We start from the raw sequence: 23,309 nt of genomic DNA on the forward strand, positions 1-23,309 counted from the left end.
TCAAAACAATAGTGAATTCATCTGCATTGTTTATTTACGAATTCACGCTGAACATGAAGTATTACCTCGGCATATGTAACGTTAAAATGCCGAGGGAGTGTGATATTTGTTCAGATTTCGTTAAATGAAATGGGGGGGGGGTGCATCACGTACAAAAAAAATAACTGAATCTTCCGACGCATTCGAAATATGAAATGTTAACGAAGCTGTATTATGAAATGTTTTTCGTGAAAGAGATTACGTAACAGAGCGCGTGTGAACACATGTAAAAATATCAACAGTAGTCGACGGATAGATGGCTAGCGAAGATATTAGATGGACATGCAAAGTCCAAGAGAAGAAATGGCATGCTATGGTCAGCGTGTGATCGAGGAGCAAAAGAGAAAAAACCGGATGAGATGGACGTGTGGCCCTGTGATGGTGGCGAGAGACTTACATGCTGGTGTCAAGACGGCAGGGTTTTGTTATTCTCATGGCAGACGAAATGAACAGTTAAAAAAAAAAGCAGACGTTGTTTGAAAAATAATGGTAATGTCTTTTGCTGAAATAAACTAAAAAGAAATGCCGATCGGCATTTTTTTTTCTTATTTCCTTTGTTTGTTACTGCGACGGTTCCCACGTTACAATTGTACCCGTAATGTCATTCATCAGGAACATTAGGCTTCACGTATATCTACCCCCGAGGCTATCTCCCAGTTGACTATTATGTGGTCGTTTTCACGTCTATTGTGAACAAGTTTTTATTGATTTTCGCTCTTAAATCAAATTCTACCTAATTACCACCATTATCAATCATCAGCGTTGTCTCTCCGGACATCTGCCACTTAACCCTTATCCTCAAGTGGCCTTTAGATCTTCATAAACGATGAACACTACCCCTGATAGTAAAAATGTCCAATCAGAGAAGCATCTTATGGTTTGAGAAGGATGTTGTAGTTTACCTGAAGCATTGTGCATACTATGAAAGGAATTGTTTGAAGATTGTCAATGCGGTTCATAGGAAACGCCATGGACACGAGTTAGAATGTGAAAGAATAATGACAATATTAGAAAGAATTTTCAATAATTTTCAAGTCTCGTCGAACAGTTGTATACGTTACTTTTTTTTATTTTATCCCTGAAGAGATACAACTCTCGAAAATTAGGGAGATCAACATCTATAATACCCTCTTGTACATGATGTTGGCAAATAAACGTTATATAATTGAAAATTATTGAAAATTCCTAATATTGTCATTCATATGCTAACTCGTGTCCATGGTGTCTCCCACGAACCGCATTGATATAGCCTTCAAATACAACTCCTTTCACATATAATAGGTTGTTGACGGTATTAAGTTATCTATTACTAATGCAGATTCGGTATCTGTATGAAGCTTACACTATTAATATTATACACTGAATTAGGATAGGCGAAGTTGTCTTTTTTATTGTCATGGCGCCATTCGCCCAGGTGCATGTACCTCTATGGTCTATGGGCCCCCCCCCCCACCAAAAAAAAAAAAACGAAACGTCATTTCACAGCAATTAAGGTTTCATAAATTCGTACTTGTAGGGGTCGTATATCTAGTTTTTTGAATTGGGTACTTATGCTGAAGAAGCGCTTTACACTTTTAGATAAAAACAACTCTACTTTTGTCCGAGTGCTTTTTGTTTTTGTTGTCCACCACGGAAACACTTTGCCAAAATTGTTTTGCTTCTGATTTTTTTCAAATTATTGATAATTACTATTGTTTGGATTATTCAGACAGCTATTCTCATCTCTAGTGGGGGGGGGGTCCACGACATTTCGGCCTGTGTAACTTCAGACCTTTATGTGTATCTTATAGACATCGGAAAACTTTGTCAAACTCTGGAATCTGTTGACTGGAACGCGTTATTTAATCCATTGGGGTAGCATGTTCTCATTCTGTCAGCCATGATCGGGTAGAAATCGCAAATAATATGCAGTTATATTCTTAATAATACCCACACTGGGTATTGAACCTTCAACCCCCAAGATAGTATCGCTGAGAACTGAATTTTAACGGATAAAGTTCTAACTACTACTCATGTGGTCCTGGATATGACCTAAAACTATATCTGATGTTGAGGCCCCACCTTGCGGGCCTTGGGGAGTGTGGAGCCACCCTTTAATTGCCATTGCTCCCAGGTCCACTCTGACCCGGAGTGGTAGTACCTGTTAGGGTCCCAACTATGGGTTAAATAGAATCTGACTTAAAAAAAGAATATACTCTTTTAAAATCGTTCCTCAAAATAACTAGATTCGGCATTAAATAACCTGAAAAAGGTTGATATGCCGTAAAACAAAAACACCCAACCAATCTACTCTTCATGGGGTTAGCAGTTCAATCCTCGGTGAGGGCGATAGTAGTATAGTTGCAAATTAAGATTTCTATCCGGTCATGGCTGACAGAACATGTTCCCGCCCCTCGTGGATTAAATAAAGTGTTAAATTCGAAACCCCATACAGATTCCAGAGTTCGACAAAATACACCCATAAGAGGTGACATCGACCAAAACGTTGACGAGAACAGTAATCCGAATAATGCAAATTGTGTTATGTGGATATTTATGTATATGTGGTATAAGTTTTATTTGGAAAAATACTTCATGACGAAAACGGCGTTTATGTCGCGATTAGAGTAAAATGAATGACGGTAGACGTAATGAACAAAGCAGACTATATTTTGTTTTAATTTGGTGATAATGTCCGATTCAAGGTTAACACACACGCATGCATACGCAGGTACTACTAGTGCCGCTCCTAACAACAAACTTTTTTTGACATTTCATACCAGTCAAGGATACATCCACGGCAACCGGTCCAACAGTGGGTAACTACAGCAAGAGATGCCATGTGCTCTGTTGGATTAAGGTATTAGGGTTTGTTTTACAATCTACAGACGTACAAAACAAATGGTCAGAAAACAATGTTATTAAATGCAAGACAAGTTACTCTTCTACTTATCTGGAAAAGTTTTTAGTGGTTTTTACTCACTTTTTTTCGAAGGTTTATTCACTTCGAAAACCAGTGTCGAGCGTTAGGTAAGACAAATGGCCGCGAATTGACACTTTAAATATATTTAAGCTTTGATAATGCCTTATAAGAATATACAAAATGATGTCCAAAACCCACCGAATGTCACGGTAACATATTGAGTGGGTTTCTAACAGTATTTTGTATGATATTTTGGTGGACCTGTACGAGAGTGCCCGCTCACTAAAAATGCGTGTTTTTCAACTTTTAAAGTTTTTATTCTCCGATGATTATCATAGACTAACTTGGGTGTCCGGCGTTGCCCGGATGTTTGGAGGTGTTGAGCAAAAAAAAAAAAAAAAAGTGGTAGTAGGAAGGCAGGCTCGAACCTGTACCGCGAAGGAGGAAAACGTGTGTAAAAAAAAAAAAAAAAAAAAAAAAAAGTGACTTCTTTGCCGTTGTCCATCGCCAAACCGGAAGTGACGAAGATTAAAATTAAGGCTATTCAATCGAAAAGAGGGGATGAGTTTCGAAAATATCGGCGAAAAAAGCGACCCCCTCCTTTTCTACAAGTACCCAGTTGAGGGTGAAGGAATTAATGTTTTAGCCAGTTTTTTCGATATTTGTCGTCCGAAGGGTCAAGCTTCAAAACTATATCGATCTTGTGAAAATCCGTCGTCTCTGTCGAAAGTTTTAGGCATACATACATACATTTAAACAGTCAGGTGAGATTTATATTATAGAAGATTACAGATTAAGTATTGTATTAGCAGGAGAAAAATTTTGAAAAAAAAAAATTAATTTTAAGAGGGTTCACTTTCTCGTTATGTTCTAATCACGTGACACGTTGGTAAAGAAATGAGCAGTAAGTCGGGTAGCAATGAAGTAGAACGTTATAATGAAAGTGAATAATTTTTTTTTTTTTTTTTCCAAAATGTTTTCTCCTAATGATATTTAAGTCAGTAATCTATGATAATCCTTAGGAAAAAAAATTTAAAAAAGGGGTGAAAATACGCATTTTTAGGGGGTGGTCACTCTCTTACAGATCCGCTGATACTTTAGTAAACTACTTGGAAAAATTCAGTTGTAAGTTATACGTGTGGAAGTTAAAGGCGATACTCAAAATATAACTGCAAATTATTTAAGACTTCTACCCTGTCATGGCTGACGAAACTAGATCATTCTACATCTGTGAATTAAATGAAAGGTTCTGTTCAAAATTCCGATTCCCTGAGTTGAATTTGATAAGAATCTGGAAAAGGTCGATGGTTATATCGATGGAAATCTTGTGAAAATAACATTCAAGATGAGAATTTTTTTTTTTTTTTTTTTTTTTTTTTTTTTTGTAAGTGATGGGATTTGATAGATTGATAATTAAATATGGTAATGATGCTCTTCTCTGCCTGGACCAAAATTCTTGAGTAGATAGAATGCTTCTACAGTAACCCACAACCAGAAATGTACAGAGGGGTATGGTTCATTGAAAATCCTTCCTGGTTGGTAGTTGATCTTTTGATGACCTGACCTCGGCCGTCTATGTTTAGTTAGAAACTCACCCACACCCTCTTTAAAAAAAAAAAAAAAAGATTTTATAGGGTCAGGACTCTCCCCCCTCTCTTATTTGCTTATCTGTATGTTTTTAGACATTTTTTTCTCTCAGAATTTCCATGTTTGTTCAATCTTTCACAATTTCTTTTTTTTTTTTTTTCCTTTTGCCGGATTATTGGAGCACACTAAACATGTCTGAGAAGAAAGAGTTCAATTGGAGAAGGGAGTTAAAATAAGAGGGGTTAAGAAAATAAAAGGGAGTGAAAATTTGTTTTGCATTTTGTAGGTCACTTGTTGAAATCTAAGTTGATCAGATGAGCCAACAATCTGATTTTTATCCTTGAGCAAACAAAAAAAAAAATATTCAATAGAAAAAAAGGAAAAACAATTATGGATATATCATTAAATTTGTTGCAAGGTCAGAACTCAACCTATTTCTCACAAACAAAAGAAATGGTGAAAAAAAATTTGTATGTACATGTTATGCAACATAAATATCATATTCCAAAAGTCACATAAATTGAAGTTATAACCAGTTTTTATGATTTTTAACAATAAATAGCAAATCGCAGCCATTGCAAGGCTGATTTTTACCTCTATTTCTGGATAGGTTGTTAAGGGAAGGTAACTATTGATAAATTTTAAATATGGCTTAGTTAAAAAATAAAATCCAGTATAAACGTACACAACTTTTTTCTTTCTTTATTATAGTCATTTATAGTCGATGAGAATTGAAGCAGGGTTTAACTCTTATCTCTTGATCTTTATCATTTGAAACCTATGACACGATGAATACTATAAAACTAAAATAGTATGCTCAATGCATATCTATCTCTCTCTCCATTCAAACACACGTTTTTCTGTTTTTACCGTGTGGAATAAGTTATCTAATTTAGTTTTCAAATAACAAAGTTCTTCAAAATTGCTCAATGGTAATATTATATAAAAAATAGAAACCACGTATGTTTTTTATATATTTTTACATTGTGTTTCTTTAAATGTCATCTCATTCGAAATGCACAATATATATATATATATATATATATATATATATATATATATATATATATATATATATATATTTCCAGTTTTGGAACTTACTTGTGGATTGGAAGTTTTTAATTCGACCGTGTTTGGATTTTACCATTCTTGGATTTTTTTACCCCTCACCAGATATCCGTTCATGTGAAATCTCTTTATCATTTTTTCTTTTACCTTCTATTCCCCTTACCTCACCCTTTTTTTTTTAACCAAGTAAGATCTGTGACTTGTGGTTTCATTAAATACTTTTACATGCAAAATCCGATCCCGCATTTTGCTAACTCCTGCCCTCTGATGAGAAGGAGAGTATTTCTTCGAAACTCCGCGGATTAAGGACTATCCACTTATCTTGTACTTCTTTTTTTAAAATCAAATATGTTTTTAACTCTTTTTTCCAAGATATTTTTTAACATGTTTTATTAATCATTTGTTCATGTGTGTGCGTATATATATATATATATATATATATATATATATAAATATATATATCTCCAATAATTAAAAGATTGGGTTCATAGAATTGCTCTGTCAATTTAAATGCTGATAATCAGCCTTTATCGAAGATATTTGCAGATTTCTGTTTCTCTCTCCACAATAACAATTTACGCCCCCCTCCTTAGTACAACCAATTTACGGAATTACCAGAAATGTTCAGTAACAGAACCTATCAACAGCATATTTGTATCGGTACTGCTGTCCAACACAGCAAAACTTTGAATGGGATTTCAAGCATGTACTTATGAAAACAAAGTAACGCTGCAAAGACAATATACGATTCAATAAAATGTTTGTTGTGTGTAGAACCGACCATGTCATAGTGTTCCGTTAAAATGTATACAAAGAGTGTAAGTGGAATAATGTGTGTATGTAGACGCAATGTTTACAGTAAAAGTGAGTTTTGTGCACTTAGACATGTGTAGCTAACGAAGTTTACACTTCAAAATAAAAATGCTTAATATGGTTTCTGTGCTTGCATTCACCTGAATTAATAAAAAAAAAAAAAAAAAATAGCCAATCAAATAAATTTATAAAAGGTTGCCAGATTTTTCCATGACTGAAACAAAATCTGATGTCTTAGCCTCATCTCCCCCCCCCCTCCATCAAGCATTAGAATTGCTATCTCAGCTCCTGCATATAGTAATAATCTGCACGTACACATTAACAAACATGCATACACACAACTTGATTTTTTTCATTATCGTCTGCTCATCAAAAATAAATATAGCTACACATGCGAGTAGAGAAAAGCCCTTATATATCAGAATAGTGTGTGTGCGTGCGAAGGCATTGTGATTTCAATCAACTCAAATAGAAAGAAAATGAGGGAGCGAACGTGTGCATCCCTTTTTATAAGGCAGATTGTAACGCCCCTTGACATCATCAGGAGAGATAGTTTGGATCCAGCTAGTGGTATGTGTGTGCAATTGTTTTGAGTAAGGAGCTAATTCTACACTTTTGGTCAACTTATTACTATTTAAAAATATACTGACATTTACATTGAATGATGACCTGCTTTTTATCAAGAAAACTCTTAATCAGAATTTTCTATCCAAGTAATTGTAGCAATACACATAAAAATAATTGAAGTTGCTTAAAATATCTCAATGGTATACATAAAGAGCTTGGTGAAGTAAAAAAACAAAATAAATTAAAAAAATTAAAAATAAAAATTTTAAATCTTTTTTTAAATTAAAAAAAAATATCTGATTAAAAATAAGGAAGTTAAAACCGTTTTTTGCCTTTGCACAGTTGGATATGTTTCCTGTTTTCCTTCAGATATTACAACACAAACTCTGACCTTTTTTTTTTTATTTTAATCTGTAATAGTTGTAAATATTTACATTTCTTTCCCCTTGCAAAGAGAAGCCTTAGTGAGGTTGTTTTTGTGACACCATGACTGGTCACTACTGGACACATTAATTTCGATCAGACAGTTTTAAGAACTATATCCAAACCCTTTAGGAATTGCAGGGTAAGAAAAGCTTTCAGTTACCCATAAAGAAAGACATTGAAACTCGCTTACTACCCCTTTCAACTGGATATAGGACAGTGATATCCTCACTTGAAGATATATTGCTTCTAGAAAGCAGATACCTATCACTATTTAGTTTCTTTCTCCACTGTGTTGAATTCTGTCAACCTACACCCGATGGTGTATGTCATTTAAATATATATAATTTGTAGCTTATGTAAGGACCTTTCTTTTTTTCTTATGTGATCCTTTTAGAGATTATAAAAGATGGTGTTACAGTTTTTGAATATGACTTCCTATAAATTTCTTTTATTTCATCTTGGTTTTTGAAACTTTATTTTTGTTCCTATGCATACAAGTTAAGTCTTCTGAATTCAATCTAATGTTTATATTTGTTTGTTTTTACAGCCATCTTTCCACCCCGAATCGACTATCCCCAATCTGAAATGATTTTGGACACTGGAGACAATTTGACACTTTCTTGCAAAGGATCTTCTGCAGTCAAGTGGGAAGTTAAGGTAACGTTAACTACTCTGATTAATACATAACTTGCATTGTGTGTGTATGTATGTACGTATGGTGCGTGTGTGTATATATATATATATATATATATATATATATATATATATATATTATATATATATATATATATATTTTCCTCTCTTATGTTCACCCCCAACAAAGCACATTGTTAATTGGATGTATTAGGCTATTATTTGGGATCACACTTAAGAAATATAAGTTTTGAAAATAAATATGGCAATTAAGCCACACAGAACTTTTTGCATTTCATCCTCCTGAGGATTTATCAGGTTACCCATCTTTGGGCCTAACAGCTGTGTTCAAAAACTTATAATTGATTAAGCTTGGAAGTAATTATGTATATAGTGAATTGTCATCATAGACGAATTCACTATTTCTGAAGAAAGGGAGATAACTTAATGAAAATTATTTTCAAGGCATCAGTTCTAAGAACATTGCTTCGTCCACATGAAATAAATAGCATAGTGTTCAATGCATTCTCCGTCTCGAGCCTGTGTAAATACTCTGTAGACTAATTTTTGTCTTTCTGCATTCAGATACTGTAAAAAGGCCAGAACTTTCAAGAATGTTGTTATCCCAACTATAAATACCATTTTGCAAGGAAAATAAATTAGTAAGCGACTTTCCTTCTTTGCTCCTAGCCCCCATCATAAGATGTAAAAAGGTTTTTACCATGGATTTCGCGCGCCCCAGAATTAATGCATGTGGGTGACTACCCTTTCCTTACTAAGTAATCATGAACGCTTTTCTTCTGAATTTTTATTTTTTATCCTGACACAGGATCGATTTTGAACTGTCGTTACTAAATATTTTTGGACATTCTCTAAAAAAAGATATGGACTTTAATTACTCATTGATGAACACTAACCTCATAACGGTCTGGGCGACCAAAAGGTTTATATTTTACCTCTATATATCCAATAATGACTGTTGTAAGTAAAAATCTTTTTTTTTTTTTTTTTTTTTATACATATGAACAAGGTGGTTCAAGTTGATTGTTATTTGTTGTCTCTTGAGTGTTGTATTTTATTTATTGTATGTTTTTTTTTTTTTTTTAATTATAAAGGGTTCTGATATTTCAGGACTCTACATTGCGAGTGAAACAGTCACATTTGCGAGTGATTTTTCAAAATGGCGACTAAAAATACTGAAACTCTTATCTTTTGGTGATTGTATTTTTTTTTTTCACTGATAATCTTCCAAAGCTCACCACTGAATGAAAAATATCTTTGCAACTTTTTCGTTTTATATAAAACGAACAAAGTTAAATTATTTGAACAAAAGTTTAATAGAACAATATACTTTTTCTTTTTTTCTTTTTTTTTTTTTTTACGAAGGCTGTTTAAAAAAAAATCTGAAGGAATCCAATGTTAACATAAAAATGGTATATTTAGAATTACTTATCAAAAAAAAAAAAACAGAAAAATCTTTATGATGTATATACTCGTCACAGAACGAAGATGTCATATTCTAAAAATCATATGGGTTTGGCTAGTAACTTTTCTATTTGGCTAGTAAACGAAAATATTTAGTTGTCAAAGGTCAACTAAAGATAAATTTGTCTGTAGAGCCCTATAGTTGAATGAATATCTAAATGTTATTGATACTCTGCTTTATTTATAAATTGGTGACCCCAACTCTTAAGTACGTGTATATATGCTTATACATTTCTAATTTCTTGTTTTAATTTTCTTACCACTTTGTTTTTGCTGGAGATTGGGCATTCTACCAGATACCACACATTATATACATTTTTCATAAGTTTTTATTTCAGTTTCCATTGAAGCTAATGCACCCAAGTCATATGGATGTATTTTATTTTTGAAATCGCACCTTTGTAAAGTAAAAATCCATAGAACATTAACTCTACAATAATATATACAAAATCTGCAAGAATTAAAATATATTTAACCGTACTTTACGACCGGACTTTACCGGGCGTTCGTGCTAGCTTAAATAAATACTTCTGCAGTTTTAACAAAAAAAACTACAATATCAGAACATTTCTATTTACACTGAACATCTATGCAATATTATTATATTACATATGAATGAGTCCCCTGTGGAATTTCCACAGGTCCCACTAGTATGTATTAAAGAAATACAAGAAATGTTTAGCAGTAAAAAAAAAAATTGCATTTTTCACCTAGAAAAAGCCCAACTCTGAAAATGAGTTCTTTCTAGACAGGTCCATGAATTTTTGGAAGGGGAAGTTCCAATAGAGGGCGAACAAAGAATTTTTACATCCAGCCCCTCAAAATTAGTTTGTTTGAATATTTGAGAAATAAAGGGAGCTAATTTATTGTTAAGATGAGCAAAGGAGGGAAATTGTTGTCTTTCGTTATTGTAGCGAAATCTGACAGCCAAAAAAATTGGTTTTCATTAAAAATAACTACTTTCTGTTTTTATCAATTTCAAGAATAAGCTGTTATCTGATTATCATACCACAATTAGTTAAATATTACATAAAGCAAATTGTACAAATAGATGATTGAGTTATATTGACTATTAGTTAGATGAACAGAGTTACTTCCCCTGACTTCATGCTATTAATTAATACACACACTTGAGTTTTTTTTTTTTTTTTTTTTTTTTTTTTTAACTACTATCATTAATACAAGATTTTCTATCTTGTTTTTCGTGGTTTTGGGATATTTTCATTACTGCGACATGACAATTCAGTGAGTACCATTGATTTCACTTGGTATTCAATATTTCAATTTTCAAATTCCACTATAACGAAGAAGAACCAAACTTTTTTACGAGAAGAGAGAGATAATCTTTATTTTATATATCTAGTGTCCGTATGCATGTTTACCGCCACCCAGCGACTTAAACATTATTTTTCTTATTTACTCTTAATCAAATATTTATTAAAATCAAACTTGCAATTGTGTAAGAGTACTAAAACAAATGCTTGAAAAAATTTTTATTTAAAGTTACTAAATCAGATCCATCAGAATGCATTTCGGTTTCTTTGTAAAGTCGGCTATTTTAATTATTTACTAATAGTTGGAGAAAAAAAATGAATTCTGTGACCACTCCAAATTTAAAGGAATCTGGAAGTATTTAAACTGCCGAATAGAAACTGATTTCTTGCTTTAGAAATCTTAGAAATTCATCAAGGATGTGGCAGTCACAAATATAATCAAAATCTATTTTCTCTTATAAATAAATGTCAAATGTCAATACAAAGTGATTCTGCTACACACTGACCAATCAATTGGTAAGGTGCATTGATTTTTTTCCATTCCCTATAGTTTAAATTCCCGTTGGTCAACAGAGAGAGAACTCGGAAAGCATCAAAGACAGACTTCTCGCTATCTCTCTCTCCCTATCTCCATCTCTCCCCCTCCACTGAACGTTTCAGCATAGATAATCTTTACTAAAGATAACATCTGACTGACCTGTGACACCCAAAGAACTTTCTACTGAAACTGTCCAATTTTGTGCTGTTGAAATAAACCATTTCATTGTTTTTAAAGAAGTTTCATCTTTCATTCCTTGCTACCAATTAATAGGGGTGCAAATTCACATCCCTAAAATGGTGACACGGGCATGGTCTGAATATGCAATCTTCAAAGTTATTTCCATTCATTCTATGAATGAAGATTAACAATTTTTTAAATTTTTTTTTTTTTTTTTTTTTTTTACACAGTGATCACCACTTATCAAGGCCCGGAAGCCACTCAGGGATAAGGGTTATTGCAAGTACATCACGTTAGTGAGGAGATTTTATGAAGTGTTTAATTAGGGGGGCGGTTCATTAGGAATTTGTTAACATTAGACTTGAAGACATCCAAGTTGTAGTCCGGAGGGAAGCAGGCAGACGGAACAGTTCCACAGGCGTGCAGTTCTAAGAAAGAAGCTTTGCTCATGAAATCCGCGTTTTGATTTAGGCACAGATATAGAGTGGGGGAAATTTTTCACAGTGGATTCAGCTAGACGGGTGTTTTTCGTGAAAGTTTGGCGGGGGGGGACCAGGGATTGGAGTTCAGACGAGCACCTGCCATGAAAATAACGATAAAACAAGGATAGGCTCGCAACGTCTCTTCTGTGGGAGAGGGGTTGCAGGGTAGAGAAAAGGGCATCCCCCACTAAACCACGAAGTCTATTTTGTACTCTGTCAAGGCATGATAGGCTGTTTTTGGCAGCTCCTGCCCAGATATGGCAACAGTATTCCATCCTTGGCCGTACTTGGCTTTTATATAGATAGAGAATTGCATCAGTAGTGAGATATCTTCTGGAGCGGTAGAAGGATCCCACCATCTTTCCTGCGACCTTGGCAACAGACTTGATGTACGTGTTCCATTTCAGATCAGGAGTAAAGGTCAAACCCAGAAGCTTGTCAAAACACGGGGCCTCACCCAGACGAGAGCCATCCATCACAATTGATGCCAGCTGGGGATCAGAGCGTTGATGATGTAAGGATAGGAGTTTGGTTTTAGATGCATTAAAGGTAACTAGCCACATCTTCCCCCACTGAACCACGCGCTCGAGATCAGAGGAGAGAGAATCCGAGAGAACTTCGTCATTTACAGCCTTTGATGTGTTGCCGTAGATGGTCGTGTCATCAGCATAGATGTCAACGAATGATTTAAGTATGTGTTTAGGGAGGTCATTGATGTAGATCAGGAAGAGAGTTGGGCCGAGGATTGACCCCTGAGGGACTCCAGCATTTATATTGCAGGCCTCCGATTTTTGTCCATCTACCACTACTCTTATGAGCCTATCGGAGAGAAATGATTTAATGATTGAGAAAACATTTCCAGTTATACCGTAGCTGGAAATCTTGTGAAGTAGACCCTTATGCCATACTTTGTCAAAGGCCTTTGATATGTCAAGAGCAATTGCCCTAGAAAGGAAGCCTTTGTCAAGAGATTCACTAATCCTGTGGGATATAACCGTCAGCACATCTGCGGTAGATCTTGCAGAGCGGAAACCATATTGTGTGTCACTAAGAAGGTTGTTTCTGCTGAGGTGGTTGACTATTTCTCTATTTAATATTGATTCCAGTAACTTACTCATAACACAGAGAAGACTTATTGGTCTGTATTGAGAGGGAGATGACTTATCACCTGAATTCTTAAATACAGGGCAAACTGATGAGGTCTTCCAGGGGGTCGGAAAGCACTTCTTCTTAAGGCAGCGCTTAAATAGTTTCGTAAGTATGGGAGCAAGTTCTGGTTGAAGCTTTTTTAACACTATAATTGGGATGCCATCAGGGCCAGTTGCTTTACTGGAATCTAGGTTTTTTATTAGCTTGGCGACCTCATGCACGGATATTTGTATATTACCTAGCTTGTTCTGTGTTATAGGAGGAAATATGGGGAGTTGATGGCCTTCGTCGCATAGGGTAGAATTAGCTGCAAAGTTCTTTGCAAATAGTTTGGCCTTGTCTGACGCTGACGAGATAACCTCTGGTCCATTGATAATGGTTGGGATAGAACGCACACTTCTGTTCAGGATCCTATTTGTTATTTGCCAAAACTGGTGGGAACCAAGCCGTTGATCAGCTACCTTGGATTTAACAGACTGGGCATATAGCTCTCTTGCATTTTTTATTACTCTTTTACAGTGGTTGCTGGCAGTCCTGAAAGCAGCTTTAGTCTCAGTGCATCTATTACGTTGGTAGTTATGGAAAAAGTGATTTCTGTGCGCGATAGCAGCAGCACATTCTGGGGAGAACCATGGCTGGCTGTTAGGTTTTTGTTGGAATTTTTTTGATGGTATGAATTGGTCTATGCCTACAATTAACCATTCGGTCAGATCTGATACTATAGAGGACACTTCCTTTTTAAACATAAATAGTTTTTATGACAATTTTGTTGAATTAATAATTTAATGACTGAACGTTGCCATAATCAAATGTAACTTTCAGAGCAAAAGAAAAATTAAAGCTTATATATTATATAAACGAAATTAAAAAAAAATAATTTCAAGTAAAACAAATGGTATGTATGCAATTTTCAAATAGTAACAATTCAAAAAAATTATGGAAAACGATGAGGTAGAAAAATAATTATCAATGAAAATCTTTTTGATAAAGTTTTTATGGGAAGTGAATTTTGCCCAACATTTTGAATTACGTTCGTCATGTGACGTAAGCAACAGAACTTAGTTATCTCCCCTGTCAGCTTATCTTTTTTTTTCTTTTTTTTTTCTTTTTTTTCTTTTTTTTTTAAGTAAGCTTAATATAGTAATTTCATTTCCTTTTACAAATTTCTTTTCATTAATAATTATTGTTTTACCTTATTGTTTTTCGTAATTTTTGGATATGATACTATTTGAAACCTGACCATTACGTAGGTAGATATCATTTCATTTGAAATTCAGTATTTTCTTTTCTTCGTTTGTATAATATAGAAGTGTCGACTTTACAGGTAATAAAAATGATTTGCATTCGCAAACCTGCAGTTTTTTTGTTTTTATATTGAGTCATCTGTGAAAGATTTTAGTTTAGTTGAACTTTTGTGCTACAGATCGCAAAGCTTTTTTTTTTTTTTTTTGCAAATGACCAGAGTAATAATACCATATTTTATTAATTTAAATTTTTTTTTTTTAAATAGCCATATGATGAAAAAAGTGACATCATCATCACTTATTCAGATGAAGAGAAGCGGGCGACTCTCACAGTTAATGGCCTCACCTATCAACATACTAGCAGGTATATTTGTAGCTATGTATCCAAACCTACAAGCAAAGCAGAGGTTTATGTCTACGTTAGAGGTAAGTTTTTACTTTTGACAATATATATGTACGTGGTTAGAAATATTTCAAGACAGCCGTTTTTGTTTAGTATATATAAATTAAAATTTTTATTCTATAATATTACCCATAATACATGTTATCGTCTCTCTCTGCCTTCCTTGAATCTCTTATGCCACTCCAAAACTGATGCTCGATTTATGCAAGATGGTTCAAAAGAAGTCTGAAGTATTTCCTACGTTTGTTCCAAGTTTTTTTTTTCCAAGTTTAAAACAGAATTTTATTACATATCGTTCTTTTAATGTGTCCTCACATTCAGATTGCATTTTTGAAATTTGCCAACTATGACAATCAGGCTTTAGTAGAGTGTATTCCAATTGTTGTCGCTGTTCATTTAGACCTGAAATCATAAAAATTGGTCAGTCATCTCATAAGATGTATAGCAATAGCGTACTGAGTTTTCAAGAGTCTACAATTTAAAATGCCTGTACAAAAAAAAATGTCTGGAAACTTATTGAAGGAACCTTGTATTTTGTAAAGAATGTGCCTGTTGCAATATTTTGGACTTGTAATGGGGTATGATCCCATACGTAAATCATTTTCGAATTACTGAAATCAATTTTGGCCAGACGAGATTTGTTAATAATTAAAAAAAAAAATAAATAAATAAATAAAATACAAATTTTTTTTTTTTATTATACCATTTTCCTTCACCACTTTTGTATTTATTTTTTATTTTATATCATGGTGTTTACTTTTTCTATTTATTTTATATCATGGTGTTTACTTTTTCTATTTATTTATTTTTTATTTTATATCATGGTGTTTACTTTTTCTATTTATTTATTTTTTATTTTATATCATGGTGTTTACTTTTTCTATTTATTTATTTTTTATTTTATATCATGGTGTTCACTTTTTCTATTTATTTTTTTTATTTTATATCATGGTGTTTACTTTTTCTATTTATTTTTTTTATTTTATGGTGTTTACTAATTCTATTTATTTTTTGTTGTTTCCAGATCCCAAACATTTCTTTACTAAAGATTATTTGTTTGTTGGTGCCACACGTTTTGTCAAGTGCATCTTTGATTGTATTGTGACGGATCCTCTGATTAATGTCACCTTGTACAAGGGTAACAAAATATTTGAAATTGAAGGGATGACCTATGATCCGAAGCAAGGTTTCATCATTCCATATCCCACTGCACAAGTCAGTGGAAGCTTCACGTGTGTTGGGAAGTTGGATAACGATACACAAATTGCAAGAGCCTTTATCCGGTACCGAAGTAAGTATATCAAATTTTTGTATTATTATTATTATGTAGATTGTAGTAGTATTGGGACGATTAAATCTGAATCAAAAAAGTTGAAACTTTGAGGAATAGGAAAATATTTGTGCCTATTTTCCAATGCCAGAAATGATTTTTTTTTTTTAAATTTAGTTTTTTGCTTAAAGCAAAATCTTCCGCTGATGGTGGTCATGTTAAAATGATATTTATTGATTTTAAACTGCCAGTAAAACTAAAATCTGTAGATCATACCCTACCTCAAATATATTTTTACATTTGAGAAATCACAAGTCTATAGTTAAATATTTAGAGATTTATAAAAAAAAAATCTGAATTGGTAATTGTATTGGAATCATCCCATCACTTATCCGGTCCTGGATATGATCTTAAACTATATCCGACGATAAGGCCTCAGCTTGTGGGCTTTGGGGAGTCTGGAGTCACCATTTAACTGCAATTGCTCCCAAGTCTACTCTGACCTGGAGTGGTAATACCTGTTAGGGTCCCAACTATGGGTTAAATAGAAACCGACTTGAAAAAAACATTAAAAATTAAAAAAAAAAAATAACTGGATTCAGCATTAAATGGCCTGAAAATGGTTGATATGCCGTAAAACAAAAACAACCCATCACTAATAGACAGAAGTTGTAGAAATTACTAGTGTGTGATTACATTTCTGTCACATAGACTATGATTGTGCTACGACTACTACATGCGACAGCAACATGGCTAAAGCAAGCCACCATTACGATTTTAAATCTAAGCTCAGCACTGATTGGTGCAAGAATTCAACTTTCTGGCTTGCTCATCAGAGGTCATCTCTTGGGTGAACTGAGAACATAATGGAAGTTGATACAGATTGCTAACAAGACTTCCTTACGTTTCTGAATTTTTGAGATGAGGATGTGTTATTTGTATTATTTGGATTCTCTGGACTACTGTTCTCATCTGGAGTGTCATTTTCAGAACGTTTCAACTGATGCAACCTCTGACCTTCTCCAGGTGTATCTGCAAGAACCCATGATGCAGTGGTTTCTAACTAACTAAAGTATTTGGAAAAATTAACTGTAAAAGTGACTCTTGAAGGTCCAGTTCTCAATGTGGGCGACTGAAAAATACAATTGCGAATTACTTAGGACCTCTAGCCAGTCATGGCTGATGGAACAAGAGCATGCTACCCACATGAAGTAAATAAAGGGTTCTGTTAGAAAATCTGTCCAAATTCCCGAGTTCAACAAGATACACCTGAAGACTGTCAGAGGTTACATCAACCGAAATGTGAAAATGACACTCAAGATGAGAACAGTAGTCTGAAGAAGCCAAATACAACGATTTTCTCTTTTTTGGGCCAGACCCACTCTCTGACAAGAACTCCATATTGCTCGGACCATCTCCCAAACTTCCGTCTTGAGATAACAAGACAGAAGAATCTATCTTGACTATCACCAAACACTCACAAATACCAACTCTTCGACACCTGTGTACTGTATACATTCTCATGTGTAAACTTTTTTTTTTTTTTTTTTTTACAAATGAGACATTCATTCTATCCTTCATATTGTATTTTATTTTTCCAATTAATGGGACACTTATTTAACAATGCTGTGGACTTTGTAACCTTTTGCCTTCGTTCATACTCAGGAGTGTATTCATTTACTAACACCCTTCTCTTCCACTCTCTTTTTTTATTTACATCCGGCCCAGACCAAAATACTGACGCATCTAATCACGTCTTTTGTTTTATGATGGAAAAGGAAAAGTATTGAATTTGATTAAAAAAAAAAAAAAAAAAAAAAAAAAATATCTAGCGTAGAAGTAGGCACATTTTGTTTCAGATAGTAAATGACCGCAATGTTTTCAGTATAATAATAAAAAAAAATTAAACAGATATTTGGGCAGCAACCTCATCAATTTAGTTGATTTCATTCAGGAAAGGTCAGTATTTTTGTCGGCATAATAAAAAGAACATGATTTACTCCAAGTTTTAGTGATGCCATATGTTAATGTTAGAGTAGCGTTCGTTTATGATGTGAAACGTGAATCCAGAATATGGGAATGTTCAGAGCTCAGCCAATCAGAATGGCCAGAATCGATTAAGGGAGATTTTATTACTTATGAATCTGAAATTTGAAAGATTGTTATGTCTATGTATGTAATAGTCAGTTACAATCGATGTAAGCACATTATTTGCGGAAAGTATAGAATTGGAACCAGTGATAACTGGTAGCAGTGGAAGGAGCAAACATGTAGAGAGGAAAATAGAGACTCCTTCCTATAAAGATATTGTGATGGTGTTGCTCGTCAGATTTTATTATGATGAGTGAATGTGCTTAAAATGGTGTTCGAAAGCTACAAATGATAGTGGCTATTAGGCTAGATGCATTGAATTTGTATGTGGTATCTGTTGTTGCAAAGCTACGATACTTTGGTCCAGAGGGGAATTTCTGCAGTCTTTTTATTATATATGGAGATTAAGAAAGACAACTCAAAGATTTCAATATTAGATGGTTGGTTGGTTGTTTTTGTTTTATGGCATATCAACCCTTTTCAGGTTATTTAATGCCGAAATCAAAGATTTTGAAGAAAAATTTTGTAATAGAATATATTTGTTTTCAAGTTGGTTTCTATTTAACCCATAGTTGGGACCCTAACAGGTACTACCACTCCGGGTCAGAGTGGACCTGGGAGCAGTGGCAATTAAAGGGTGGCTCCACACTTCCCAAAGCCTGCAAGCTGGAGCCTCACCACTGGATATAGTTTAAGGTCATATCCAGGATCATTTGAATGTTAGAAGTGGACTTTGTCTCTTTCCTATAAGCTTTTTAAGTTTTGTCTAAGAGCAGAAAATGCCAAAATACCACTATTTGTTCCAAGTAGTCTGGCGTTCATCACCCACATAGTGCATTATCTAGGCTAGGTGCAGTATTTTAGGGAGTTTATTTACTTGCCTCCCCACGAGGGTAAACTAAGTCATAAGATCTGTTTTTTTATGTGCGGTGGGGGGGGGGGGGCATCAAGCTCACTGAAAAAAGAAAAAAAGGCTCACTCTGGATGATAAAAATAAATATTGTCTCAGCCATTATTTGTACCTGACATGTTCCATATGTGGGAGGAGGAGGGATTACAGCATAAAAGCATAAAAACCAAGTACCTTTCTCAAATAAAGAAAAGAGGTTTTGACCAAACAAAATAATAAAAACAAAGACACCTATGCTGGTAGTAATTAGTTCTATCTCTTTCAGAAAACAGTTCCGTTAAAACTCAATCAGTACCAGTATATATTAAAAGTATTGTTTTCTTTTTAATCTCTATTATATAAAAGTGTGTGTGGTGCGTGTTCCTTCCTCATAGGCTCAGTCATTTCAGAACCTATCTTTTGCAAGTTTTCCACAAAGGTAATTTATATTTCTGGCAATGTTCTTAGATATGTTTTGTACAGAAATTCATCCAGTAAGTATCAAATCGAAAAAATCCGATCTTGAAACTTCTTCTCTTATAAAAAAAAAAAAAAAAAAAAAAAAAAAAAGTTACAGGGTAATATTTTGCATTACACCGGCCAAGATTACACCGGTATAGCGTAAAATATTCCTCTGTAACAATTCTTTTTAATTTATAAGAGAAGGAAGACTATTTTTAAGATCGCCAAGCCCAAATATCAGCTGACGTGATATTGTAAACAAACACAAACGGAATTTGATGAACGACATTTTCATTATTTTTTATTTTTATTTTATTTTATTTTTTTTTTCCGAATTAGTCCACTGGGTAAATTATTCCTTGTAATAAATAATATTCAATAGAGTATTGATTCTATAATGCAATCTGCATAAATGAAAATATCATGTTTAAGCATATTATATGACCGAGCAATGCCAGACATTCAGCTAGTAAGAATATAACATTTTATTTTTAGTAGCAATATTTTATATATTTGGATTATTATGACTATTATTCTCATCTTGGATGTTATTCTCAATGTTTTGGTCGATGTAACCTCCGACCGTCTTCAGTTGCACCTTGACTAATTTGATAATCCATAAGAAATTTCTAATGGAACCATTTATTTAATCCACACAATGTAATAAAAAGAAGAATTACCTATCTAAAATAAGAATAGGTTCAAGGCTTCTAAAAGTTATGCTAGAATTGTCTGCAGGGATCCAAGCCATGAAGAATATAGTGCCACGTAAAAGTCAGTTTTAAATGACAGCTTTCTGGAAGTTGAAGGTTCACTCCTCAGTGCAAACGATACTAAGAATACAATTACGAATCACTTAAAGACTATTACCGAATCATAGCTTATGAAGTGAGAGCAAGCTACCCTCGTGGATTTAATAAAACGTTCCATTTAAAACTTTGTACAGATTTCATGGTTCAACAAGATAAACCTGAAGAAGGTTGGAGGTAATATCGACTGAAACGTTGTGAGAATAACCTCCAAGATGAAAAAGTAGTCTGAATAATCCAAATTGTACAAATTACCAATCCTCATCTAAAAAAAAAAAAATTCAAAATGCAATATTTGTATTGGCAACTTGCATGAAAATACTATAGAACCTTTAACTCTAATCTGAACTTCTAACCTTTACCTCGTGCATGCATCATCATCTGAACAGATTTACTACTCTGGTCAGTTTCGGATCAACTTTTAAACACATGATTGCAATGCTTTTTAAAACATAAGCATGCTATTTAGAAATCCAAGTGTGGCTAATGGATAGTGCTTCTTGCGGAGATACAGACACTTGTAATTAACCCTTTTTCTCTCTCTCTCTCTCTCTCTTAGATACAGATGAAAGTGTATTTCCAATAATAGAATTAGACCGAAAACAGTTCATGATAGGAGATGAGATTGAAATGAAGTGTGAAGTTGCCATCTCAAAAAGTGGGCAAATAAATATGGGCTGGCAGTTGCCATTTGAAACGGTAAGTCTTTTCTTTTTTTTTTTTCATTTATTTGAATAGAATACAAAGATTAATGTGCCAGAAATGTCAAAACAGTTAATATAATTGAATTGAGTTTAATTTTATGCTTTTGAGCTTTGAAACGAGGATAAATAACACTGGTCAACAACAAATTTGTTGCCTGCGTGTTTTTTTTTTTTTTTTTTTTTTTTTTTTTTTTGTACACGTGTGTGAAGCATTTTGGAACAAGTTGGTGGGGGTAAAATGCCATGCCAAATAATTTTTGATTAGAAATGATTATTTTTATAACTATATAAAGTATTCAAGTTCCATAGTTCTGCATGATTGTCAAAAAGGGGTTCGTTTGAAGTCATAAAACCATGAAATCTAAAAATGGATGCAGCACTGTGCTCAGCCTTAAAAGGACTAGATTTTGCAGGAGGAATTGGTGCTTTGCAAAGAAAAGTACGTCACAATCCACCTCGTGTGAACAGAATACTCTTCCCTCCGTTTCCTTTTATCATACTCTGTCAAACGGTAAATGTTACTCATAATTTCTGATGGGTTATACATCAAGATTTTGCTTTTTTTTTCTGAGGACAATTGAGTTTGCACCTTTCAAATTGACACAAAAAAAATAAGCCATGTTTTCTCTGTTCCATCCAAATCCTTGGCATGCCAAATGTTAAAGCTATTTGTAAAACTGTTCACCATTTCAACCTCTCTTTGCAGACTGTGAGAGGTGCTCATGGTTTGTTGTGATCTTCAAGAATCACTTAAAAATGTTCAGAATATTTTTACTACATAATAAATTTTATAAAATGTAATTCCTTTTATTTATGTTATATTAAAATAGCCATTGCTAAATCAAACATGAACTCTCAATTGAGCAATGTATTAAAATTGAGTTAACTTTCTGGTATACCTTATGTTTCATTTCAGTACATTTAATTCTGTTTTGATCGTTTTATGGCACATCAACCTTTAGTCTACTTTTCTATGATTTCTTTTTTAATGTTTTTTTTTTTTTATTATTTTAAATTGAAGGTCATTATCATTGTCTCATGATCTGTTTTTTTTTTCTGTTGATGGGGAGGGTGGATGGATTTTGCTGTTTGGGGATGGGCCATCAGGATAGTTTTGTTTCTGGGTTTTCCAACATGGATTATTATTTTTTTATTTATTTTTTTTTTTTTTTGTGAACAATCCTTGGGTATTGTCGAATATCTGCTGTTCTGCCCATATCTTAAGGGAAGTGATTGTTTTTTTTAATGGGATTCTTTTAAAAACATGTTTCTAAAACTTTAATTTGATCTTGCAAGCGTCCATTGCAATTGTTGACCTTTTACTTCCTCATCTTTTCAGAAAATTTTCAATGGTTCTGACGACAAGGTAAAATAAAGCAAAACCCCCGAAAAAATGTCTACGATAAACGTCTGATTGCTGTCTATTTTCACTTTTTCTATCTCTGGCATCTTAAAAAAACAAAAAAACACACAATCAAAATGATTGCATGTTTCTGCATGCTTAACTTCATTTCTCTTGTTTTTAATCAAAATAATTTTTTTTTTTTTACTTTATTTTATATCTAATAATATAGATTTGATTCAAATTGCTTTAATCTGTTAAAATTGTAAAGACTTTGTAAAAATTATGAAGCTTTTCGTAAGGAGATAATTGTGGTTGGGAAGTCGTTCGAAGTTAATTTATTCCCCCCACTCTTTCGAAGATTAAAATAAAGACATAATAATACTAAACCCTGTGTCTAGAATCCTTATTCCAATTTTGATCAAATGTAAATATCTGAAGCTTTAAAGAACTTTTAAAATCTTTTCCCAAAATGAAGTGATTCGGTATTAAATAGCTTGAAAACGGTTGATATTGCCGTAAAACAAAATAACCAATTTTGATCAAAATCCATTGTATCATTTTGATTCTATGAATGCCTAAATTGAAGACTTAAGCTTAAGGGTTTTATGAAGAAATTAAAATTCATGGAATCTGGCTTAGTGTCTAATAACTATGGCTCAAGTTCAATGCAGTTCAATTCGTATTTTAATTTTCAAATGGAAAGTTTTGTCCATAAAACCTTTTAATGTACTAAAAAAAAAAATGAAAAGTTAATATTCATTTTATGCCTTATACATAGTTAAAATTTCATTAAAAAATCTGAGGTATCAGAATTTTCAAAGATGTCTCTTATCCTCGTTGCATAAAACTAAAACTAAATGCTGCCCTCATTTGGATCTCTTATACATAACAGCTGTGTTTCAAAAATTCATCATCGGTTTAGGAGTGAATCCTGCACTTACATACATAA

General features: G+C 33.4%; 1 protein-coding gene across 3 annotated transcripts in view; it reads left to right on the plus strand.

The window, feature by feature from the left end:
• The window catches only part of LOC145258150 (vascular endothelial growth factor receptor 1-like), a 187,468-nt gene that overhangs the window by 90,462 nt on the left and 73,697 nt on the right, over nucleotides 1-23,309 (plus strand). For 2 of the 3 annotated variants that reach the window (XM_080115943.1, XM_080115952.1), the window contains exons 2-6: nucleotides 7,950-8,059; nucleotides 14,654-14,813; nucleotides 15,815-16,081; nucleotides 20,871-21,010; nucleotides 22,355-22,381. In XM_080115943.1, the coding sequence (XP_079972069.1) occupies nucleotides 7,950-8,059; nucleotides 14,654-14,813; nucleotides 15,815-16,081; nucleotides 20,871-21,010; nucleotides 22,355-22,381 (704 nt within the window). The remainder of the gene's footprint in view (nucleotides 1-7,949; nucleotides 8,060-14,653; nucleotides 14,814-15,814; nucleotides 16,082-20,870; nucleotides 21,011-22,354; nucleotides 22,382-23,309) is intronic. The other variant, XM_080115961.1, reaches the window with a different exon arrangement.

The sequence above is a fragment of the Euprymna scolopes genome, chromosome 3, assembly GCF_053919585.1.
Source record: "Euprymna scolopes isolate OS-2025 chromosome 3, ASM5391958v1, whole genome shotgun sequence".
In the NCBI taxonomy this organism is placed as follows: Eukaryota; Metazoa; Mollusca; class Cephalopoda; order Sepiida; family Sepiolidae; genus Euprymna; species Euprymna scolopes.